The sequence below is a fragment of the Lepidochelys kempii genome, chromosome 1, assembly GCF_965140285.1.
Source record: "Lepidochelys kempii isolate rLepKem1 chromosome 1, rLepKem1.hap1, whole genome shotgun sequence".
Taxonomy (NCBI): Eukaryota; Metazoa; Chordata; order Testudines; family Cheloniidae; genus Lepidochelys; species Lepidochelys kempii.
In genome coordinates, this window is record NC_136380.1 from 222481695 (window position 1) to 222502764 (window position 21070).

At 44.9% G+C, this 21070-nt stretch overlaps 1 protein-coding gene across 1 annotated transcript in view; it reads right to left on the bottom strand.

Annotated features, from left to right (window-relative positions):
* LOC140907689 (uncharacterized) overlaps positions 1 to 21070 on the bottom strand; it is a 115609-nt gene that overhangs the window by 69039 nt on the left and 25500 nt on the right. Inside the window, 5 exon segments of the mRNA XM_073334248.2 lie at positions 5283 to 6197; positions 7770 to 7821; positions 15321 to 15544; positions 15547 to 16190; positions 17608 to 17734. Of these exon segments, the coding sequence (XP_073190349.2) occupies positions 5283 to 6197; positions 7770 to 7821; positions 15321 to 15544; positions 15547 to 16190; positions 17608 to 17734 (1962 nt within the window).

Consider the following 21070-nt stretch of genomic DNA (forward strand, 5'->3'; position numbering starts at 1 on the left):
CTCTGGGTATTCAGCGGCCGGCAGCCCTGGTTGCCACAGGCCTTCCCGGGCTTCGCCTGGGTCAGCAGCAGGATCACGAGAGAGCAACCTATGTCTGTCTCCCTCCCTGGTGCTCTCCTCACTGGGCAGAGGGCCCCGCCCTTTGTACTTCCTGTCCCACCCTTCCCCTTACGGGGATTGGCGGAAGCTTGGCCTGGCCCAGCCCACTCAGGCCCAGAGGGTGGCTCTTTACCCTCTGGTTTGGAGGGGAGCCACCTTGGCTCCCTACATTGACCCCTAGGCCAGCGCCCTTTGTTCCTGTGAGGCTGGGCTGGGTTTGTCCCATACCTGCCCTGATGGGGTCTGCCTCTCTGCTCTTGAAGAGTTTTTGCCTGGCTTGCCTTAAGCCATGAGGATACATTTTCATCCTCATAACTATATACATGAACTAGGTAACTCGAGGGGGTGGAAGACCACGAGTGTCGAGGAAGCCCCCTCGCTCTAGGCCACCAGGTAACTCAGGAGGGTGGAAGACCATGAGTGTCGAGGAAGCCCCCCCGCTCTGGGCCCAGGCTAGCCTGAACACTTCTCCCTCCTGAAAGCTGCTGTGTTATACCTTCTGTTTGCATTGTTTTGTTGCATAGTTTGTTTTGTTTTCCTTGGTAATTTTTTGTAAGTGTTAGAAATAAAAATTTTTCTGTTTCAAAAAAAAAAACTATATACATGAAATTATAACCTATAATATTACTGTAACAATTACTATAACATCACTATACAAACCATGCTCAGTGCATCATGAGCCTTCTGAAGACACCCAACATGACAAACTTTGCATTGGATACCACACAATCATTTTATAAAGATGAACATGGGGTGTAGGGTGTTCCCCCGAGGTACAGAGCGTCACAGCATCTAATGGCAATCAAAAGCCTTGGAGGGAGTATAGTCGGGATACATGGACACCTTCAATGCTGTAATCACAGTAATCAAGTTGTTTAAAATAATCTCCCGCTTTTATTTCACTATGTTCCACTCTCCTGCTACCCAAGCTGATTGTCAACACAACACCCAGCTATGTCCCCTTCAAAACAAACACCACACTTGGAGAGATATGTTTGTAGAATATTATAATTTAGAGACGCTCCCTCATAATTGCCAGTATTATGGACAAAGGAATTTGGAGAAGTGCTCTGGGGGCGTTGGGGGTGGGGTTTGGGAGCTTTGCAGAGCTGTGTGCGGCAGTTCACCACAGTAGCTGTCCAGTGTGTTTTATTAAAGTTTTGTTCCTTTCTCAGTCACTGGTTTGCTATTTAATGATCGTTACATGGTGTCACGATCGTTACATGGTGTCAAAAGTGCTGAATGAGAAGGAAACTGTGGTCATTTTGAAGTTAACTCCTATGTTTGCAACTGAAAGAAGAGACAAAGGGAGAAACCAGAGAAGACTTTAGAAACAGAGCTGCAAGCCTATGTGGATTTGATTGTTAAGTCAATTCCCACAGCTAACAGGAAACTGCAACAGATAAGAGAGGAAAGGGAGCAAAATGAATCATTGGCAATCCTTAAAGAAGTGATCATTAAAGGGTGGCCTGAAGAAATAAGCAGTTGCTGTCCAAGTATAAGAGAGTATTTGAACTGCAAACATGAGCTTACTGTGATAGATGGGGTGATTTTCAAGGGCAGTAAGGTGGTAATTACAATGAGCCTCCGTAAAGAAATGCTACAGAAGATCCACAAGGGTCATTTAGAAATTGAGAAGTGCAAACAATGAGCATGAGAGGTGCTGCACTGGCCATGGATCAATCATGACATTACTCATGTGGTCGGAAACTGCTTTTCATGCTTGAAATACAAGCCATGCCAACAGGCAGAGTGACTGAGACCTCATCCAGTTCCACAAACGATTTATGAGGAGGTAGGCATGGATTTATTTACTTGGCAACCAAAGGATTATTTAAGAGTCACAAATTATTATTTTCTGCATCCAGACATTGGCACAATGCACAATACTAATAGTAAGTCAGTGATAGTCAGCCTGAAGGGAATCTTCTCCAGACATGGAATTCCAGATGAAGTCTTTAGCGATAATGGACTGCAACTTTCCAGGGCAGATTTTAGGAAATTTGCCATAGATTGGGGTTTTCATCACAAAACATCAAATCCAAATTGCCCCCAATCAGATGGATTTGTGGAAAGATTTATACAGACAGTAAAGAACCTTATGAAAAAGACTTTTGACAGTGGGGATGATTTGTATAAAGTGTTACTGGTTTACCAAAGTACACCCCTGGAGAATGGCTTTTCTCAGCTCTGATGTTAATAGGAAAAAGGATCAGATCTAATTTACCAATTACTGAGAATTTACTGAAATCTCAAGACAATGAAACCATACAGAAGATGAAAGAAAATCAGAAGTGGAAGCAGAAATATTTTAACAAAAGGGCCTGTGATCTCCCATCTCTTAACCCAGGTGATGGAGTGTGCCTAAGGAATCACACCTCTAATACTTGAGACCAAAGAGGTACCATTAAAGAACAGCTGCATCCAAGGTCTTATGTAGACCAGACAGACCAGGAAGACACATTTCAACATAACCAAAGGGATCTACGAGTAATCTCAGAAAGTTCCAACACATTGATAATAGATGTGGACTCTGGCATTTCCCATCTGACTGATCCTTTATCATCAATGCACAAAGGAGAAACTGTCAAGGAACAAGAGAACAACTCAGACTGTAATGAAAGGTTGATACTGAGAAGACCAAAGCAGGAGATTAAATGTCCTGAAAGACCATAGAGACTCGCTAACCTGCCCGGGGAATGGGTATTTGAAGAAACTGACTGGTAAAGACTCAATCAAGAGTGATATGCTGGTAACCTCTCCTCACTAGGTAGATGACACATTGGGTTTATGGAAATGTACTACATAGGTTGAGAATTTAATGCATGTGTTATTAGATAGTTGTTAGCTATATATATATATATATATATATATATATATATATATATATATATATATGGGTTAATTCATTTCTCTTTAAGAGGGAAGATGTAGAGATATGTTTGTAGATTATAATTTAGAGATACTCCCTTATAAGGGACAGTATTATGGACAAAGGAATTTGGAGATGTTCCCTGGATGCAGGGTGTTGGGTACACAACATGGCTGCGTGCAGTTCACCACATTAGCTCTCCAGTTTGTTTTATTAAAATTGTATTCCTTTCTCATTCACTGGTTTGTTATTTAATGAACCCCAAGATTGTTACAACCACAATGATCCCTAAATGTTTGATCCCCCAGGACCCACATTGCTCTCCTTCTGGCTCTACAAACCCGATCCCCTAATCTCGACAATGACCGCTCCTTCTAGCACATAGTGCTTAGCATCCAGCTCCCTCACATTCTGGTTTATACCTCCCATCCCTCTCTCATCAATTCTAGGTGTTCCACTGTCCTCCTGGGGAAGGATTTTGCCAACAAAATGATCTCCAAAGGATCAATCACCTTAGCACATGCTCCCTCTCCTAATCACTGCTGCCCCACTTCCCTCATATGATATCGTTTTTAATCTGCTTGTTTTGGGCAGTGCCCCATATTGCCCATGTGCCCCCAGAAAGTGCAGCTCTCATTGATTTCTGTCCGATCTCTCATGCATTATTAATGTATCTTCTACAGGAATCAGTGGGCATGCTCAGTCTGGGGTAGGGTTTCGCTCCCCCGTGGGTTCTCTGGTGTTGAGTGAGCGATGAATTCTGGCTGAAGCTTTTCCCACACGGAGCACATGTATAGGGTTTCTCTCCTGTGTGGATTCGCTGATGTCGAGTAAGATCTGATTTCCGACTAAAACTCTTCTCACAGTCAGAACATCTATAGGGTCTCTCTCCCATTTGCAATCTCTGATGTTTAATAAGGTCTGCACACAGGTTCAGTCTCTCTCTCTTGTGTATTATCAGGGGAGAATTCTCCTCCTTATTTTCACTCAAGAAGATCGCATCATCTGCTGGAATAAAAATATATATGATTTCTTTGGGGGAGAACAATTTCAAACGCCAGAACTAAGAACAGCAAAGGATTTATCCCAAATCTAAAAACTATTTATGAGACTGATAATCAGGAACCAAATCTTTAGAGAAAGGGTGGGGCCAATTCTGAAGCAGAGTAATGAAGACTAAGGCTCATATCCTTAATGGTATTTAGATGCCTAACACCCATTGGACTAAAGGACTAAGCACAGGGCTAGCATCCAGGAATGACTAAATTCTAGTCACAACTCTGACCAATTCACTAAATGAATGCCCTTTGGAAATGTGAAACACTATAATGGTCACCAAACATTAATAACTGATGGCTATCTTGGAATTCCAGCATTATACTTTACTCGTGGATAGTTTCACAGTTGGTTCAACAACTTACTCTACCTGTCTGGGTAGCTTTCAGAACCTCTCTTTGTTTGGTGCCCTGGAGATCTGGGACACACGGTTCTTCCCCTCGTTCCATCTGGGAGATCACATCAGGTTTGGGAACCAGAAATCCTATTCATGAGACAGAAAACAGTTGATGTCACCATTTGTTAAATAGTTGGGCAGTATTTATTAAACAATGAAAACAATCATTCACCCAGAGAGATCAGAGTCTCAAATGTCTCCCACATGACGTCCCTGTAGAGTTCTCTCTGCCTTTCATCCAAAAGTGCCCATTCTTCCTGGGTGAAGTACACAGCCACTTCCTCGAATGTCATCTGTATCTGAAACAGGAAGATTTCCCTACTCAGCTGACAACCCTAATGGTCAGAAACTAGCTGGGTGGCAGAGGACAGAGCAGCAGCATTAGGGTAGTGTGAAAAGCATCCTGAGTGTAAGAGGCAGGATACAAGGGGAAGGCATATATCTGCATATATCCCCCCTGAAAGCTTTGTGGGTTTGTTTTATGCAATGAAGGAGAGTGAGAAGCGGCAAAGAAAAGAGAAGAGAGAAAGACTGCAAAAGATGGAGAGAGTCAGGTAGGTTTGTGGGCTTGTTTTGTTTAAAGACGAGGGAAGGAGGAAAAAATTGGAGAAAGGGAGAGTATTAAATTGCAAAGTGTAGCTCACGAAAGCTCATGCTCAAATAAATTGGTTAGTCTCTAAGGTGCCACAAGTACTCCTTTTCTTTTTGCGAATACAGACTAGCACGGCTGTTACTCTGAAACCCATAAATTAAATTCCTCCCATTGTTAAGAATTACCTCCGTTATGTGTGCTTTTAAATGTCAAGTGGATGGTAAGAAGATGTCCCCTTTTTGTCAGCCCAGACCCTCAGTACTCACCATTTTCTGGTGCTGGAAGAGTTGTAATTTCTGACCGAAGCTTTTCCCACACTTAGTGCATTTATAGGGTTTCTCCTCCATGTGGACCGTCTGGTGATGAATAAGGTCTGAGCTCCAGGAGAAGCTTTTCTTACATTCAGGGCACTTATAGGGTCTCTGACCTATGTGGATCCTCTGATGTTTAATAAGCGTTGACCTGCAGCTAAAACTTTTCCAACACTCAGTACATGCATAAAGTTTCTCGTCCGTGTGGATTCTCTGATGTACAATCGGGTCTGAGTTCTGACATAATCTCTTCCCACATTCAGCACATTTATGCTGTTTGTTCCCTGTGTGGATTCTCTCATGCTAAATGAGTGTTGAGCTCCGACTGAAGCTTTTCCCACATGCTACACATCTGAAGGGTTTCTCTCTGGTGTGGATTCTCTGATGCTGTGCAAGCTTTGAGTGTTTATTGAAGATTTTCCCACATTCGGTGCATCTGTAGGGCCTCTCTCCCCTGTGGATTTTCTGATGATGAATGAGTGTGGAGCTCAGAGTGAAGCCTTTTCCACATTCCAGACATTTATAGGGTTTCTCTCCCATGTGGATTCCCTGGTGCTGACTAAGTTTGGAGTTCTGAAGAAAGCTTTTCCCACACCCAGTACATTTATAAGGTTTTTCTCCCATGTGGAGTTTCTGGTGTGTAGCAAGATTTGATCTCAGACAGAAGCTTTTCGCACATCCTATACATGTATTTGGACTCTCTCTCTGGGCAATGATGCTCTTGTGTGTCCCCAAACCACTTTCACAGTGAACTGATTTACCCTGGTTCTTCCCTACAGAATTTCCCTCTTTCCTTTCCGATCTGCCCTGACTCTCAGAGATTTTTTCCACAGTCAGTATTCTGGGCAATATCCCCTGCTGGTCTCCCGGCTAATGTCCAGTGTGGTTCTATCTTTTCAGGACCTTCCTGCTGAGGAGTGACCTCTTCAGTGATGATCCTATCATCTGCTAGAATAAAAATAAAATGAACCATCATTATTTATAAGACTGAAAACCAAGATTTCAATCTTCTGCATCCCTTCCACACAGGGTATCAGTTCTGCTTCAAGATCCCCTCCAAGCACTTAGATAAAAGATGGATAAAGGGACCACTGATAGATGACAGTGCTTTACAATACTGGTTAACTTGAGATGAGACAGACCTGGGAGACCATTGGGGATTAGTTGGAACTCCATGCATCAATGTCATCTAAGTCTAAGATAGCTACTGTACTAATGTGATGCAAGACTGCATTTTAAAGGCTCTTTGACTGGACTTTTTGGCTAGCTGTCACTGTTGGAATTCCCCTCAGCAACCAGTCTCCTGGCTAGTGTCCTCTGGTTCTGATTCATATTGTTCTGACTGCCATGTGGGAGCATTGAGTATATGCACCTGTTTCTCAAGGAAACATATCCTTTTGATCTAAGTTATGGGAAGGGAGACCACATACAGTACTACAATGAGGGAGACCTTAGAGATGCATATAAATAATGAACAAAAAATAAACTCTCACCAGTGCAGGTGCCGCTAAAGATCTCTCTTTTCTTGAAATCTTGGCGAGTCAGGGCATCTGACTTTTCCCCTTGTTCCACCTGGGAGATCACATCAGGCTTGGAAATCCGAAATCCTACTCATGAGGAAACAAAACGAGGGATAGCAAACATTGTTAAATACCTGTAGAGTACTCGCTACAAGCAATCACCTGTTATTTTAAAACTCTCTCCTGTATGTGCCGGAGTGCCTGTTAGCTGAACAGACGGAGTACGTTTACAGAGCTCTTGTGGGAAAGCAAAACTTTTACGGTGGGAGATTCAGAGATATGCACACATATGGGGACTTGATGACTCAGCACAAGTATTAAGCTACTGGTACTTGATAATTTCCATACTTGCAGATAAGTCAGAGACCCTTCTGAGAACGAAGCCAGAGCCAAGGAAGGGGAATAAATTATTTTGTATTACTACAAGCATGTACATGTAAATGCAAGCATTCTCCTTTCATAGAATGCTCTTAGCCTTGAAGGAATGGCACCTCCACTGTATTTCTAAATTTAGTATTTAATTGAAGGGACACTGTCTCTATCACACAGGCATCTGGGAATGATATACATTAATTCCTTGGAAACACAAGGAACCCAGAAAAGAACCCTGAGCAGAAGCCAGACTGGGCACTAAACAGACACAAAACGTGCTATTACCTAGCAAGAGCTTGGTGTCACAAACCTCCTGCATGATATCCCTCCAGACACGTCCCTTTTCTTCATCCCAAAGAGTTCCCTCGTCTTTGATGTAGAATGTCTCTGCCACCTGAAAGTACAACCATTCCCTGGTCACTGCCTACAGCTCCAGCAATAATTCCACCTCTGGACAGAGAGGGAAGGAGCTGTCAATGTCAGGGCAGCATGAATAGCTTTTACCAGCACAGGCGGCTCTAGGGATAAGGGCGGAGCTGGTGCAACATACCTGCACAAGGTCTGTGTGTTTATGCAGGTTGATGTGGGCCAGGGTGTGGAAGCTAACAGGAGATAGAGAGGGACAAAATGTCTTTTGTGATAAACAAATTGATTTTAAACTAAAAGGTGAATTTTAGATATACAATGTCCCCGCCCCCTACCCACCCCCCACCTCCCCAGACAAGGCAGCTGGAGCTCTGTGGAACATAACAACATTAGAAATATAATTATAATCAAAAAGTCAAACTGAAGCAACTGAGGAATCCAAGAGAAAAAAAAGAGGGAAATGACAGCAAAAAATAATAAATATGGGGCCAACAATGCACAGTCTGAAGAACAGTTCCACAGTTAAAGTAGCTACCTTTTAAATGTGTGGTGCGATGGATTTCCTGGAGGGGAAATGGCTCTATACCGTCAGGAAAAGTATGATTGCCTGCCAACTGAAGATGCCACAGTAGGATCCCTATAAGCCATGTTGTGTGGAACACAGATAAGCAGCGGGATGAGGCTCAAGGATGAGGTCACAAATATAGCTAAAACTACCATTAAAAGCTTATAGTCAATTCACCATCTTAGACATAGCAAGTGTAAAGAACACAAAGCAGCCATGGTTGCTCAAAACAGTGAGCACAGATGTTGCTGCGGTTCAAACAAGCTGCAAATGACATGGAAGCCCTGCTAAGGGTGAAGCACAATAACTCAGCCTTTTGGTCATGAAGCAAGATGCTACTGCTGCAATGGTCATCACAGGACAAATAAAGGCGTACCGTCAAGATTGGTGTAACTCCAGTGAACTGTCACATTATGTCCAACTGGGAGTTTTCTGTGGAAAGGGCATGCTCAAAAGCAACAAAACGATTCTTAACCTGACTCACTACTTCTGAATAAATCCCTTCAGCAAGTGGTGACAGGAAGGACAAGTGAGGCACCATGTCGAAAAGACCCTCTACCCAGAATCGAGACTTCCGCTCTCCCAGAAATAAGGATGAGGTAGCTCCAGTTCATCCAACCAGTGACAGCATCCGATAATTCCTCCAGAAGAGAGACCAAACTTGCAGGATCCACAGGGCAATGACTCTCATAAGCTCTGTAGCTTAGTGATGATACTCTTTCACCTGGCTAAAAATTTTGGTACATTTTTAAAATATATAGCAACAGGGGAGACTGGATTGCTCAAAGAAGGACATTGCATTACAGATCTGTCCATGAGGATGTAATTTTCCATCCCCACTAACTGACTACTAACATTTAGGTATGACTAGATCCTCTGGAGGGCAACTTCTCTTATGGCTTGATCCAGAGCCCACTGAAGTCAAAGGAAAGCCTCCAACTGATTTCAGCAGGCACTGGATCAGACCTTTAGTCAGTAAAGCAACTACCCATGGTTAGTCATATAAAAAGACACCGAGAAGTGCAGCATGACCAAATTGATCCTGTCCTATAATTAACAGCATGATCCTGATCAGCATGGCCTCAGCACTGAAGGAAGCCCAGCACCCAGACTGGAACCTGCTATGATGTCATTGGTGTTCAAGTGCATATTGGATAAATAGCTACCAGCTTCTCCATTTATCTCCTTCTCCAAAGATAGGAGGGTAGAGACTGGGCAATATTTGACGTTAAGCACTTCAGCATCAAGCAATGTTTTTTTAAGGAAGGGTTGAGCCTCTGCAGACTTACAGCTATTCCACACCCTCCCCTTACAAAGTGTGGTGTTGATGATGCCAGTGAATAAACATCGGGGTGCAATGGAGCAGATTCTGGCAATACGTGATGTTTGGAAGAGGGTAGCTGCGGTCTGAGATGTGGTGAGGAGATATGGGTGGATGTGGTAGGAGGCAGTGTTTGTGAATGGTGTTTGGAGTAGAGTGCGTGATAGAGGGTGCTGTGGAGGAAGCATGTAGTAGACAAAGATGAGCGGTGGGAAGGGTGTTTCCACTCCTGGTTCTACCATCACTGCAGAGGAAATAGCACCTTCACGGCATTTCCCAAACTTCCATTGGGTAGCACTAGCTAGTTCTTGGGGAATGTTTGGGCTTGGTCTACATGTACACATTTTATTGGGATAGCTATGTAGGTCAGGGTGTGTGAGTTTTTACCAACATAGTGAGACCGATGCAACCTCTTGGGTGGACAGTTATACTAGTATAATGGTGCCATATACTGGTATAGTATTCTCCTTCCCAAACAGGAATAAAGGATACCAATATGAACACGTTTATATCAATACAAGTGCATCCGCACTAGGGGATTGGACTGCTTTAGCCGCACCCGTACAGTCAGAGCTGTACAATTTCCTCCTGTAGTCAAGTTCTTACTCACCAACCCCCTTCCTGAAATCCTGGTAGAGAGGGTCAGCTGTCACCAGGCTGTGCTGAGGATTCACACACCCATGTGCGGTGCCTGAACTAGCTGGATTGCTTCTTATTTCCAGCCCGGTGCAGCTCAGACTCCAGTCCCCTTCCTGCCCTTACCAGGCCCTGCTGCCAGCAATTCCAGGACTCTCTGCTGTTTTCTGTCCCGTGCCCCTCCCCTGCGGCAGCCCGCAGCTCTCGCCGCTCTCCCTTTATCCCAGACCCCCGACTCACGGCTCAGCCGGCAGCAGGGATGGGGTTGTTAATTTGATCCATGCCGTGTGCCAGGGCACAGAGAGCAGGGGCTGAGATGGATCCAGGGTCCAGGTGCCGTGAGCGATCTCAGTGCAGAGGGACACACCAGGTTTCCAAGGGATGGCTGGGGCAGGATGTTCCATGTGCATCACGTTACTTCCCGGTCCTCTCTGGGAAAGGGAGGCATGACTTGCTCTCTGGTTTTAATCCTTAACTCCCCAGATTCAGAGAAATAAGTAACTCTTTCCTAAAACGCTCTCAGTTCTCTCCATCCCCTTAGCTGGCTCAGAAACAGCAATTCCCATTTATGCCAGGTCAGATCGGATCATCTAGCCCAGCAACCCCACCCTGATAGTGAAGAGAAAGTGCAAAGAAACCCTGTAATGGACAGGTTTCAGGGTAGCAGCCGTGTTAGTCTGTATTCACAAAAAGAAAAGGAGGACTTGTGGCACCTTAGAGACTAACACATTTATTTGAGCATAAGCTTTCGTGAGATACAATAAATGTGTTAGTCTCTAAGGTGCCACAAGTACTCCTTTTCTTTTTGTAATGGACAGGTAAGGAATAACCTGCCCCTGTGCTATATCACTAACCCCCAAAGTTACAAAATTGAGTTAGATCACCAAAAATCATGAGATGATTAAAAAATATAATTTAAAAATGCATAATGTTTTTAATTTGCCTCTGGGTTTTGAGGCTTTGGAGTACAGTCAGCTCACCTTTTCAAACTGTTCTGGACAACCACTGTGGGTAGAAACATATTTTTTTCAATGAAAGCTGAGATTCTCATATATTCAGACAACTCCAACAGCTGGGACCCTAAAACAAACACTAATTATTTACAAGACTCAGAATTAAATTGGGAGAGATGGGGGGTAGGGGAAGTTTCTTCCTAGGCACTAGCAGTAATGGGTTGGTCTATATCCTCTAGCATCAGGGATTATCCTCCCTACTAATATTTATTCTATCTAATGTAATTGTGGATGTTCTCATTGTCCATATAAATGTCTCATCCTTTTAAAAATCTTGCTGAAGTCTTGGCCTCAATAATATCTTGTGGCAGTGAGTCTCACAGGCCAATCATACATTGTGCGAAATGTATGGATTCCCTTTAGTCAGCTTTAAAGTTTGTTTTCGGTTTTCTTTCATGTCCATGTGTTCTCCTGAGAAAGTGTAAACAGGAGAGCCTGACTGCCCCTCTTCAGGCTAGTGACCTCGGTCCTATTCCTGTCACTGTTAATGAAGAAAGAGCCTTCTCTGCAGCTCACGCCATCTGAAGCATAGAGGTATGAAGACTTTAGATACACATAATCCCCTTCTATTCCTTGTACTTCCGGGAAAGTATGTCTCTGATTCTGATTATAGGGGCTCAGATCCATGTTCTCAAGGCCCCAACCCAATATCTCCGCCTGGGAGAGAAGGGGGCATAACCAGTACTCTCCAATAGGAGCGAGTGCTAATTTTCATACCAAGTAGTATATTGAAATATTCATTCTGACATTATTTTGGGGAAAATTCATCATTGGAATGAATCAAGTCATTGCTATTTCATCTCTGGTGTTTCCCTATGTTTGAAAATATTTTTGGTAAGAGAGAGCTGAGTCACCTGGCACTTAGTAAATATCATCCAGATTTGGGCAGTCATTCCAGGAAGTGCAATTTGTGTAACTGAAACTCCGTTAGTATTTGTTTAATAGTTTCTTGTTTCTGCAGGAGATCCTCATTTAGCTAGCTTGAATGAAAAGTATTACTGTTTTAAGGTGTTTTGTTTATGTATGTGTGTGTAAAAATAGCACACGGTATAATGCAGTCTCTGCTACTTATGGTTGGCAGCTGACTAGGTAGGAATCCAACCCATGCGTGGGGCTCTGGGCTCTGTGCATTTTCAAGTTATCTGGAGAGGAATGTTGAAGCTGAGGAGCAGAGAAAAGAGCCAAAGGAAAAAGAGAGGCACCAATCTTTGATGAGGTGCGTTGAGGGAGTCCAAATGATATCAGGGGCCGTTGGGGCAAATCATTCATTGGAGTGGGTTCTCAGTATGCAGGGAGAGAGCCATAGTAATTCACTGTGTTTCTAGATTAGTTGTGGGTGGTGGGGGTCTCTGTGCATGTGTACAGGGGCAGATTAGTTTGTTGGGCAGTTGTTTGGGGGGGACGGGACAGGGCTGGGTTGAGGAATAGATACCGTTGGCCTGAGCATAGGACAAGAGCTCCTGGGAAGGATATGATTACATCAGTATCTCACTTTTCACATTTTTATGCAAGTTTCTAGTGCTTGTGGTTGTGAAGAAACACTCGAAGACATGACTCCAGTGCAACTGATGTGGGGGCATCTGCCTGAGTCCGCAGAGAGCTGGGAACAATGGGGTGAATTTTCCAAGTCATCTCAATCGCATGTTGATTTCTTTGCCCTCAGAGCCCTGCCAATGTCATCCCAGCAGAGGACTCTGTGTGTGGCAGGAGAAGAAGAGCACATTGGGGCTAGCCATCCAAGCAAATGGCCACGGGGATGGATTTCTGGTAAGTACTAGGCAGCCTTGTGCTGCTGCTCCTGCCTCTCTGTGGGGTGGGTGCCAGAGACCACACCTGATGCCATTCATGCTGCTCCTGAAAGGGTTGGGGAGATGGGTTTGTTGCCATCTCTTGGGGGGGGGAAGTGGCTCCACGCCACTGCGTTGCTGGGTGAAGTGGGCCTCCTTTCACTGTTATTCCATGTGGGGAGTGGGGCCAGAGCGTGAGGTTCATGTGTGAGTGTGGGTTTGTGTGTGCACGTGTGTCAGATGGCAGGCCACAGATTAATTCACTGATAGTTAGGAACAAAAGTGCTTGGTCATGGAGTGGGGGCTTCCCGCTCCTCTTCTTTAGTTTGGGTCTCAGTATTGTGAAGAGTTCATGGCAGCTCCTCTCTCAGTGGGTTGAAAGCACCTGCCCCATCAGCTGCCCCTCTATAGCCTGGTCTCAGACTAGAGATTCGTGCAGTTTCAGCCATTGGTGGCCAATCATTAGTGTAGCTGAGACAGGCACGGTTTGCACCTGAGGAGGCTATGCCTCTTTGAAACTCAAAGTAAGCTCCCCCAGTGCAAATGGCAACTTTACCTGTCAGCACTCGTGCTTGTACTGATACAGCTACAACAATGGCTGCAACCCGGTGAATCACCAGTCTGGACTGGGCCTAAAAACATTTATGCAAATTGAAAATGCCCTGTCCCCTTTTTTTTTTTTTTGCCTGAAGATGCTGGCAGGTATGGAGACCCCTGGTGCAAACCCTTCCCTTACCATTCCTCATTGTTGGCATCTCCGTTGAATCTAGGGGCTCAGGTCTGTTTCTCAGAGAGAACCCTATCCTCACCCATCACCTGAGAGGGGGCATGGCCTAGCCAGAGTCTTCCAATGGGAGCAGGGACTAATTTGCATGGCAAATAGGGCCACAAAATATGCATTCTGACATTATTTCTGAAGTAATTCTTTATAAGATCTAATCTTATTGAAGCAGGTTGCTGCTTCAGCTGTCCTTTGAGACCCTAGATTTGAAAAACCAGAACACAGCTGCATCTGCTGGTGCTTACAGTGGCTCTCCCTCATCTCCAGGAGCTGCCCCCGGAGATGGCAGTAGTTCCTCCTGCTCGCCTCTGCTGGCCTCCTGGAGCCATTCAGGGAAGAGGAAAATACACTAGTTTGTACTGCTTAGAAGCACTGTACAGCCAGCCCTGAAGTTCCCATGCTACCCCCGCTTGTGCTTCCCCCAGGATTGGCTGGGCAGTAACAAGGGATTCTTGTATTATGAAAACAGCAGAGCCTGGTAATTCTTCTCTAGTACCATCCCCCTCTCTGTCTCTTTGCACATTCTCATCCTCATTGGTTTGAGAGCCTTCCTTTCTGCATCTTCTGTCATACTTCAGTGTCATAAATTCTCCTGTATCTTTGAAAAATGGTTCCTTATGTTCTCTGTAGCAAAGCCTATGAATCCTTCCCTCCCCCATTAACACACTTAGGAGTGAATGGTTCTATTTATTTCAGCTCCCTGTGCCTCAGATTTCCCATCTGTAAAGTGCGTTGAGACCTACTTATGAAAAGCGATTAGGTGATAGAGTTATTCAACATACAATATTTTTATACCATTGACTGCTGCATTTCATTCCCCCCCCCTCCCCAGGCTTTCAGCTGTCCTGTAATAGATCCCCTCTTTCATCCCATTATAAAGCAACCTTTGCCAGGAGAATTGATAAATCCATAGTTAAAGCAAACTGGAGTTTTACTGTGATCCAGTGAAATATTCAGAAACTATTTGCTCCTGCAGATAGACTATTGAAATTACACATTTCTCTCAAAAGCATTTATTAGCTTCAGAACCTTCTAGGCCCCTATATAGGCAGGAATAAACAGACTTAATTTGTGTTCTGTGTGATTAAACAACTTCTGGGCTGCTTCATTCGTCTTTGTACACCTGTGATTACAAGAGGCTATTCTCTCTGTACACTTTGCAGAGTGTCTGAGTCTGCCTTCCAGAATCAATGTAACTTAATTTGCACAATAAAGAAACCCAAAGGTTTTAATGCTTCGTGGATTGACTTCAAGTGACTGTCTCTTATGTCTTCTCTGTCAGTAATATAAATACATAAGAGAAGGAAAAAAATCCCTCTTATCCCTCCCAGTCTCTAGTCAATGACCCCCTACAACTCCTCTCCCTGCTATTCTCCTGTTCAGAATCACTCCCCACAACTTGACTGATCACCCAGTGTCTGTTCTCTGCTTTCTCTTCACTTTACTTCTTACCACTCCCTCTACAAGCATCCAGTCTTTTAGTATGACAGCTCCACCCTCCCTCATGCTTTGGGTTCTTACTAGCCAATGTTCTGAACTTCCAATCCCCAAATGAGCAGTAACCTCAGGAACATGCTTGCTCTCCCTCCAATGCTCGCTGTTCTAGAGGATGTATTTTGTTAATTGGAAGAGTGACTGATGCACCTAAAAATGAAGCTGCCTCTTGATTTCCACTCCACGTGGAGACTCTGATGCAATAACAGAAGCGCCTTGTTTCGGAGGCTTTCCCCACACTGTGTACATCTATAGGGGCTTTCCCCTTTGTGGATTCTCTGGTATCTAAAAAGATGTGCACTCTGGCTGAAGCTTTTCCCGCACTGGGGGCATTTATAGGGTCTCTCACCCTTGTGAGTGTCGTGAGTGTCTGGTGTCGCAGGAGGTCTGAGCTCTGAATGAAGCTTTTCCCACACTCCTTACAAGTGTAGGGTTTCTTTCCCGAGTGGGTGCTCTGATGATGAATGAGGAGTGAGCGCTGGCTGAAGCCCTTCCTGCACTCAGCACACTGGCAGGGTCTCTCTCTCATGTGGATCCGCTGGTGGTTAATAAGGTGCATGTTGATGCTGAAGCTCTTCCCACACTCAGGGCATGTATAGGATCTCTCCCCTTTGTGGGTTCTCTGGTGCTTGATAAAATGGGAACGCTGACCAAAGCTTTTCCTGCACTCAGCACACTGGTAGCGTCTCTCTCCTGCATGGGTTCTCTGGTGGTTAATGAGGTCTGTGTTGGCACTGAAGCTTTTCCCACACACCTTACCTCTGTAGGGTGCCTCTCCTCTGTGAAGTCTCTGATGAGATGTAAGTGGGGAGCTCTCCTGGAAGCTTTTCCCACACTCAGTATATTTAACAGCTCTCTCTCCCATGTGGGTTCTCTGATGTTGAATAAGCTCCAAGCTCTGATTGATGTTTTCCCTACATTCGCTCCATGTGCCCAGCCTCTCCCCATGGGGGATTTCTGGCAAAGACTCATTTCTTTGAGGTTCTTGAAACTTATTTCCTGGTGAGTGGTTTTACCCTGGCTCTTCCACACAGGGGTTTTCCTCTCACTTTCTGACTTGCACTCACTGTCGTAGGCTTTTCCCCAGTCAGAAGTTTGGGAAATATTATCGTTGGATCTTTCCAACTATGTCTCTTGTGTTTCCACTGGCTCAGCTCCTTTATGAGAAGGAGAATCCAGCAGAAGCCTCTCCATCAAGAATGCCTCATCTTCTGGAATAAAAAGAAAATACGCACATGATCTGTGTACTTGGGACAAATACAAATGCGGAATAGGTAAACTTCAAAATCACAACCCCAAATCAGAATAAGATAAGAGGGATAAATATTTAGGAGCCAAATCTTCATAATCCTTGATCAGAGTGTTAGAAGGGGACAAATTATGCTTATAAATCCCATTTGAATATTAAGGTGCAGGGAAGGACGTCAATCAGTACTGATAGAAAGCCCCGTGTGACATCTGCAACAAGGATATGACGGCAATTGGAACAAGAGAGGACTATATTATTTGAGACAGAATCTGAAGGTCTCATGCTGGCTTTTCTGAAATTCTATCTTCTTATTTATACTCTAATTGTTTCAAATTGCTTATGCTCATTCCTCCCCTGAAGAGAAACCTCTTGGGATCACCCTATCCACAGAGACCTGGAGATTTGGAAAACAAGTCTCTTCCCCTTGTTTCATACAGGAGATCACATCAGGTTTGGATATCGTAATTCCTGATCACAGGAAGAAAAGCAGGTGATATCACTGTTTAGGAAACACATCACTGAGGACTTACAAAGAAGACCGTGGACCAGATTCTGACACCTTTACTCATATTGGGCTAGAGCTTTCTCCTTAAATAGTCCTACTGACTCCAGAGGGAGTATCTGTGGAGTAAGATACTACTCAGCATGAGTAAGTAAATTAGAATATGGCCTTGTGAGGTTAAACTCACACCCATTCTTTGTTGGAGTGGACATGTAATCCAAAACTGATGGGAAGATGTTTAGAAGCTATCACAACTTCCCTACATAGGGATTCATGGTGCACACTTATTATGCCACCTGCCAGTTCCTAAACAGTGCACCGCATCGGAATGGAGAATGGCTTCCTAAGCCTTGAAAGACCAGCGCTCCCTTTCCAAGATGAAGCCAATCTTATTATAAGCATGTGTCTGGCACTGGGGTAGGAGGGGAGTAGAATAATTCATCATATGTATCATTTCAGTACACTGACAAAACACAGAGCCATTCTTCCTCCTTAGAAAATTCTTGGCATTGGGATGAATGGGGTGGATTTGCACTCACATAGCATTTTGAAGTTCCCTTTCACACAGGCTGTTGATCCACCAGAAATACAAAAGACAGAGAAGAGCTCTGAGCAAAAGCCAAACTGGGAACTTCACAGAGCATTCTAGCAAACACGAGAAAGTATAGCTTTACCCAGGGAGACTAGAGTATAGTAACTTTCCTGCATGGCATCCCTGCAGAAGTCCCACTTCCCTTCATCGAAGAGAGTCCCATTCTCCTCAGAGAAATATTTGGCCACCTGATCAAGTGTCACTGCCACCTGAAACAACAAGCAACCACTGCTCAGCACCAGCTGCGCTGAAAGGCCCATTGCGCAACTGCAGAAGGAAGGAAAAAGCTGCTGGTGTTGGATCATAATAAACATTTCCCATGTCATGGCCCAGATGCAAGGGGCGGGACCTGCTCCCCCAGCAAAGGGCATGTACCTAAAAGGTCTGTGTATTTGTTTTATGTTGGGGCGGGGAGAGAAGAAGTAGTCAGAGAGAAAAGGAGAGGATAAAAGAGGGACAGAGCGATAGATGTAAAACAGACTTTATGAGGAGTCTGCTACAGAAAACCCCTGGCAAAAAAAGGCTGGGATTTACCTCAGATAGATACTCAGGGAGGCAGGATTTGGAGAGGGGGGAGTATAAATTAGCCATAAATTCTACTGGTTATACATTTTACCTCCACTTGCTCTGAGTCACCATTTTGAAGTCACTCAGCCAGTGCCATAGAGGCAACATACTCAGGACTTATTTACATTACCCGATCAGCTGTCGATCCAGCGGGGGTCAATTTATCGCGTCTAGTCTAGACAAGATAAATCGACTGCTGAGCACTCTCCCATCCACTCCGGTACTGCACCAGGGCGAGAGGCGCAGGTGGAGTCGACGGGAGAGCATTAGCCATCGACTTACCGCAGTGAAGACACCGCGGTAAGTAGATCTAAGTATGTCGACTTCAGCTACATTATTCATGTAGCTGAAGTTGCGTAACTTAGATCGATCCTCCCTGCAGTATAGACCAGGCCTCAGTCCCATTCATCATCCAGGTCTACACTTGCTCCTCCTAGACACTGGAGTTGGTAACAGTACTCCATTGACTCTCATGGTTCAGCTAGCCAATTTCCTAGGCCAGTAATTATTTGCTTTCTATATTATTGGGCTAACAGAGGCTCTCATTCTATGGATACTTTCAGAGCACAGGAATCAATAGTCACTGGCCAGTGACAGGGTTTACCACTTATTGTACAGATCTTGGTATAAGGACAAAAACCAGATGCTAATCCCCGTTCCTTCATGTTCTTTAACTCTGCTGGGCCACTGTTGCCAGCTCATACAATTTTATTGCTAGTCTTGTGACATTTAGTGTTCTTCTTACAGCCTCAGCTCCTGGAGGCATATGATTATGTCAGAATCTCAGCTTTCATTAAAAAAAAAGTAAGTTTTTGGCCCTCAGAGGTGTAGTGAAAAGCCAAAAAACATGAATCAAGAGCATTCTAAAAGCTCAGAAAAAGAAGACAACATTGTTTTTTTAAAATCTCATTATTTTAAGCCAATCTCATGATTTTTGAGCACGTGAGTTTGGAAATACAGCTGTTTGCTCACATCCTCTCTCACACAGAGACTCAACTTTACTTCTCCATTCTGGTTTCTCATGGGAATAATCAGGTTTGAGTGTCCTTTCCTGTTCCCCACACCTCTCAGATGCTTGATGAATGAGCTGGAAAGCCTCAGTCAGTGTGACTGCCTGCTCCATGGTTTCTGGATGACGTTCCCAGACCCAGGTCTGAATTTCCTCAGGCAAGATGGTCAGTAACTGCTTGAGAACTATCAGCTCCATGATCTGCTCCTTCGTATGATTCTCCAGCTTAAGCCATTGGTGGGAAAGTTCACGGAGTCAGCTGCACACCTCTTGGGGTCCTTCTGCCGCTCAGTAGCTGAACAGTCTAAAGGGTTGGCAGTGTGTCTACATGCCAGTATTGCAATCTCACAGGATGGCTTCCTTCACTTTATCATAGTCTCCTCCCTCTTTATTATCTGGTCTACTACATGCCTTTAGGGCTTTTGCACTGAGGCAGGGTAGGAGTCAAATTACCCACTGTCCTCTAGACCCCTGGCAGGCTTCAGTTGCTTGTTTACAGGAGCTGAGATAGTTCACCCTCTGTTGTTATCTTAGATATCTTTGAGTTCTCCTCTGCAGATGGAGGGGGCTAGTACTGGCATCTGGATTACCCCCTCCGATTAGTCTCCTGCTGCTGCTGCTCATTAGTGATTGTTGCTACCTCCTTAATTCTTCCATTATCCCAAACTGGATAACAGGACTGGCTTTCCCTGCTCAGTCCAGTTCCTCCTTTGGAGTTGGGCCTCTGGGCGATACACCTCTCTGCCAAGACACCTTCACCTTCAACAGCTCCTTCCTTGCTTCAGCCCTGTGCCCCACTCCTCCGCTGCTCCACAGATACACCTCAAAACTGACCCGCAGCAGCACCTGTTCTAATGCTGCATTCCAAACTACACTGCTAACCCACTCCAGTCCTGATGGGCAGGATCCCCTGCTATTCCAGACCCTAAAAGAAGCCCATGTTCTGTCTAGGGCTGCCTGGTTTTTCCTCTTTCCTTTTCCCAGCTGTGACTCTGGCTTTGATTTCTTCTCTCTGTGACCAGTTCCTACAGGCAACAATTCCTTGCTTCTCTGTTGCTGCTTTCTGTCCTCTTCCCCTGGAGCCTCTGCCCTTGTACTCTCTTTCTGTTGTAACTCTCTCTGCTCTCTCCTCTAATGACAGATGCCCTGACTTACTTCTCCAGCTGGGAGCATGCAAAAGGGATCATTAATTCCTGCTGGTCTTTGGTGGGGAGCCACTTCAAACACCAGGTTCTGCTGTGTGCTCGCTGCACTGAGCCTGGGACACCAGGTTGCACGGGGACCAGTGGCTGAGAACAGGATGTTCCCTCTCTATTAAAGTCCCCCCTTGATGGTACTTCTTGGTGGAGGTCGTAAAAGCTCTATAGTTTTAATCTTTAACTCCCCAGACAAAGGGAAAATGCTGTTGGCGGGGAGGAGGTGGGAACTGCTGGATCTTTATATCCAGTTACTGCCCTCCCTCTGCCACCTCCCACATTCTGCCTGCTGGAGCAGAGAGTTGGGTAGAAGGGGACGTTTTTAGTAGGGGAAGTGGGCAGAGAAAGCCACAGCAGAGGAGAGGTGAAAAGAAAGGCCAGAACTAGACAAGATACAAAGGGAACCACAGGAAATAAATCAAAGCTCCCTTGGACAGCAGCACATTAGACAGGAAGGACTAAAATAGCAGCAAGGTCTCCCCAAATCAGTCAGCCAGCTCAGGAATTGCGTTTGGGGGCACAGCTGAAGACCAGCAGGATTTCCCCCAGTCTCAGGCTAGCAAAGTAGCCAGCTAACGGACAGCATGCAGAGTGGTCTGTGAAGTGCAGTTCTACCTAACCTCTCCTTTCCACAACTCAAAGTTCAGAGGGTGACAGAGGGGACCAGAGTCATTTAGACCTGTGCAGAGAGAGAAAGAGAGTAGTCAGTGTAGAATGCTACCAAATCAGAACAGGGACATTCCCCAACTGCACTGCACTTTCCTGGCACACTG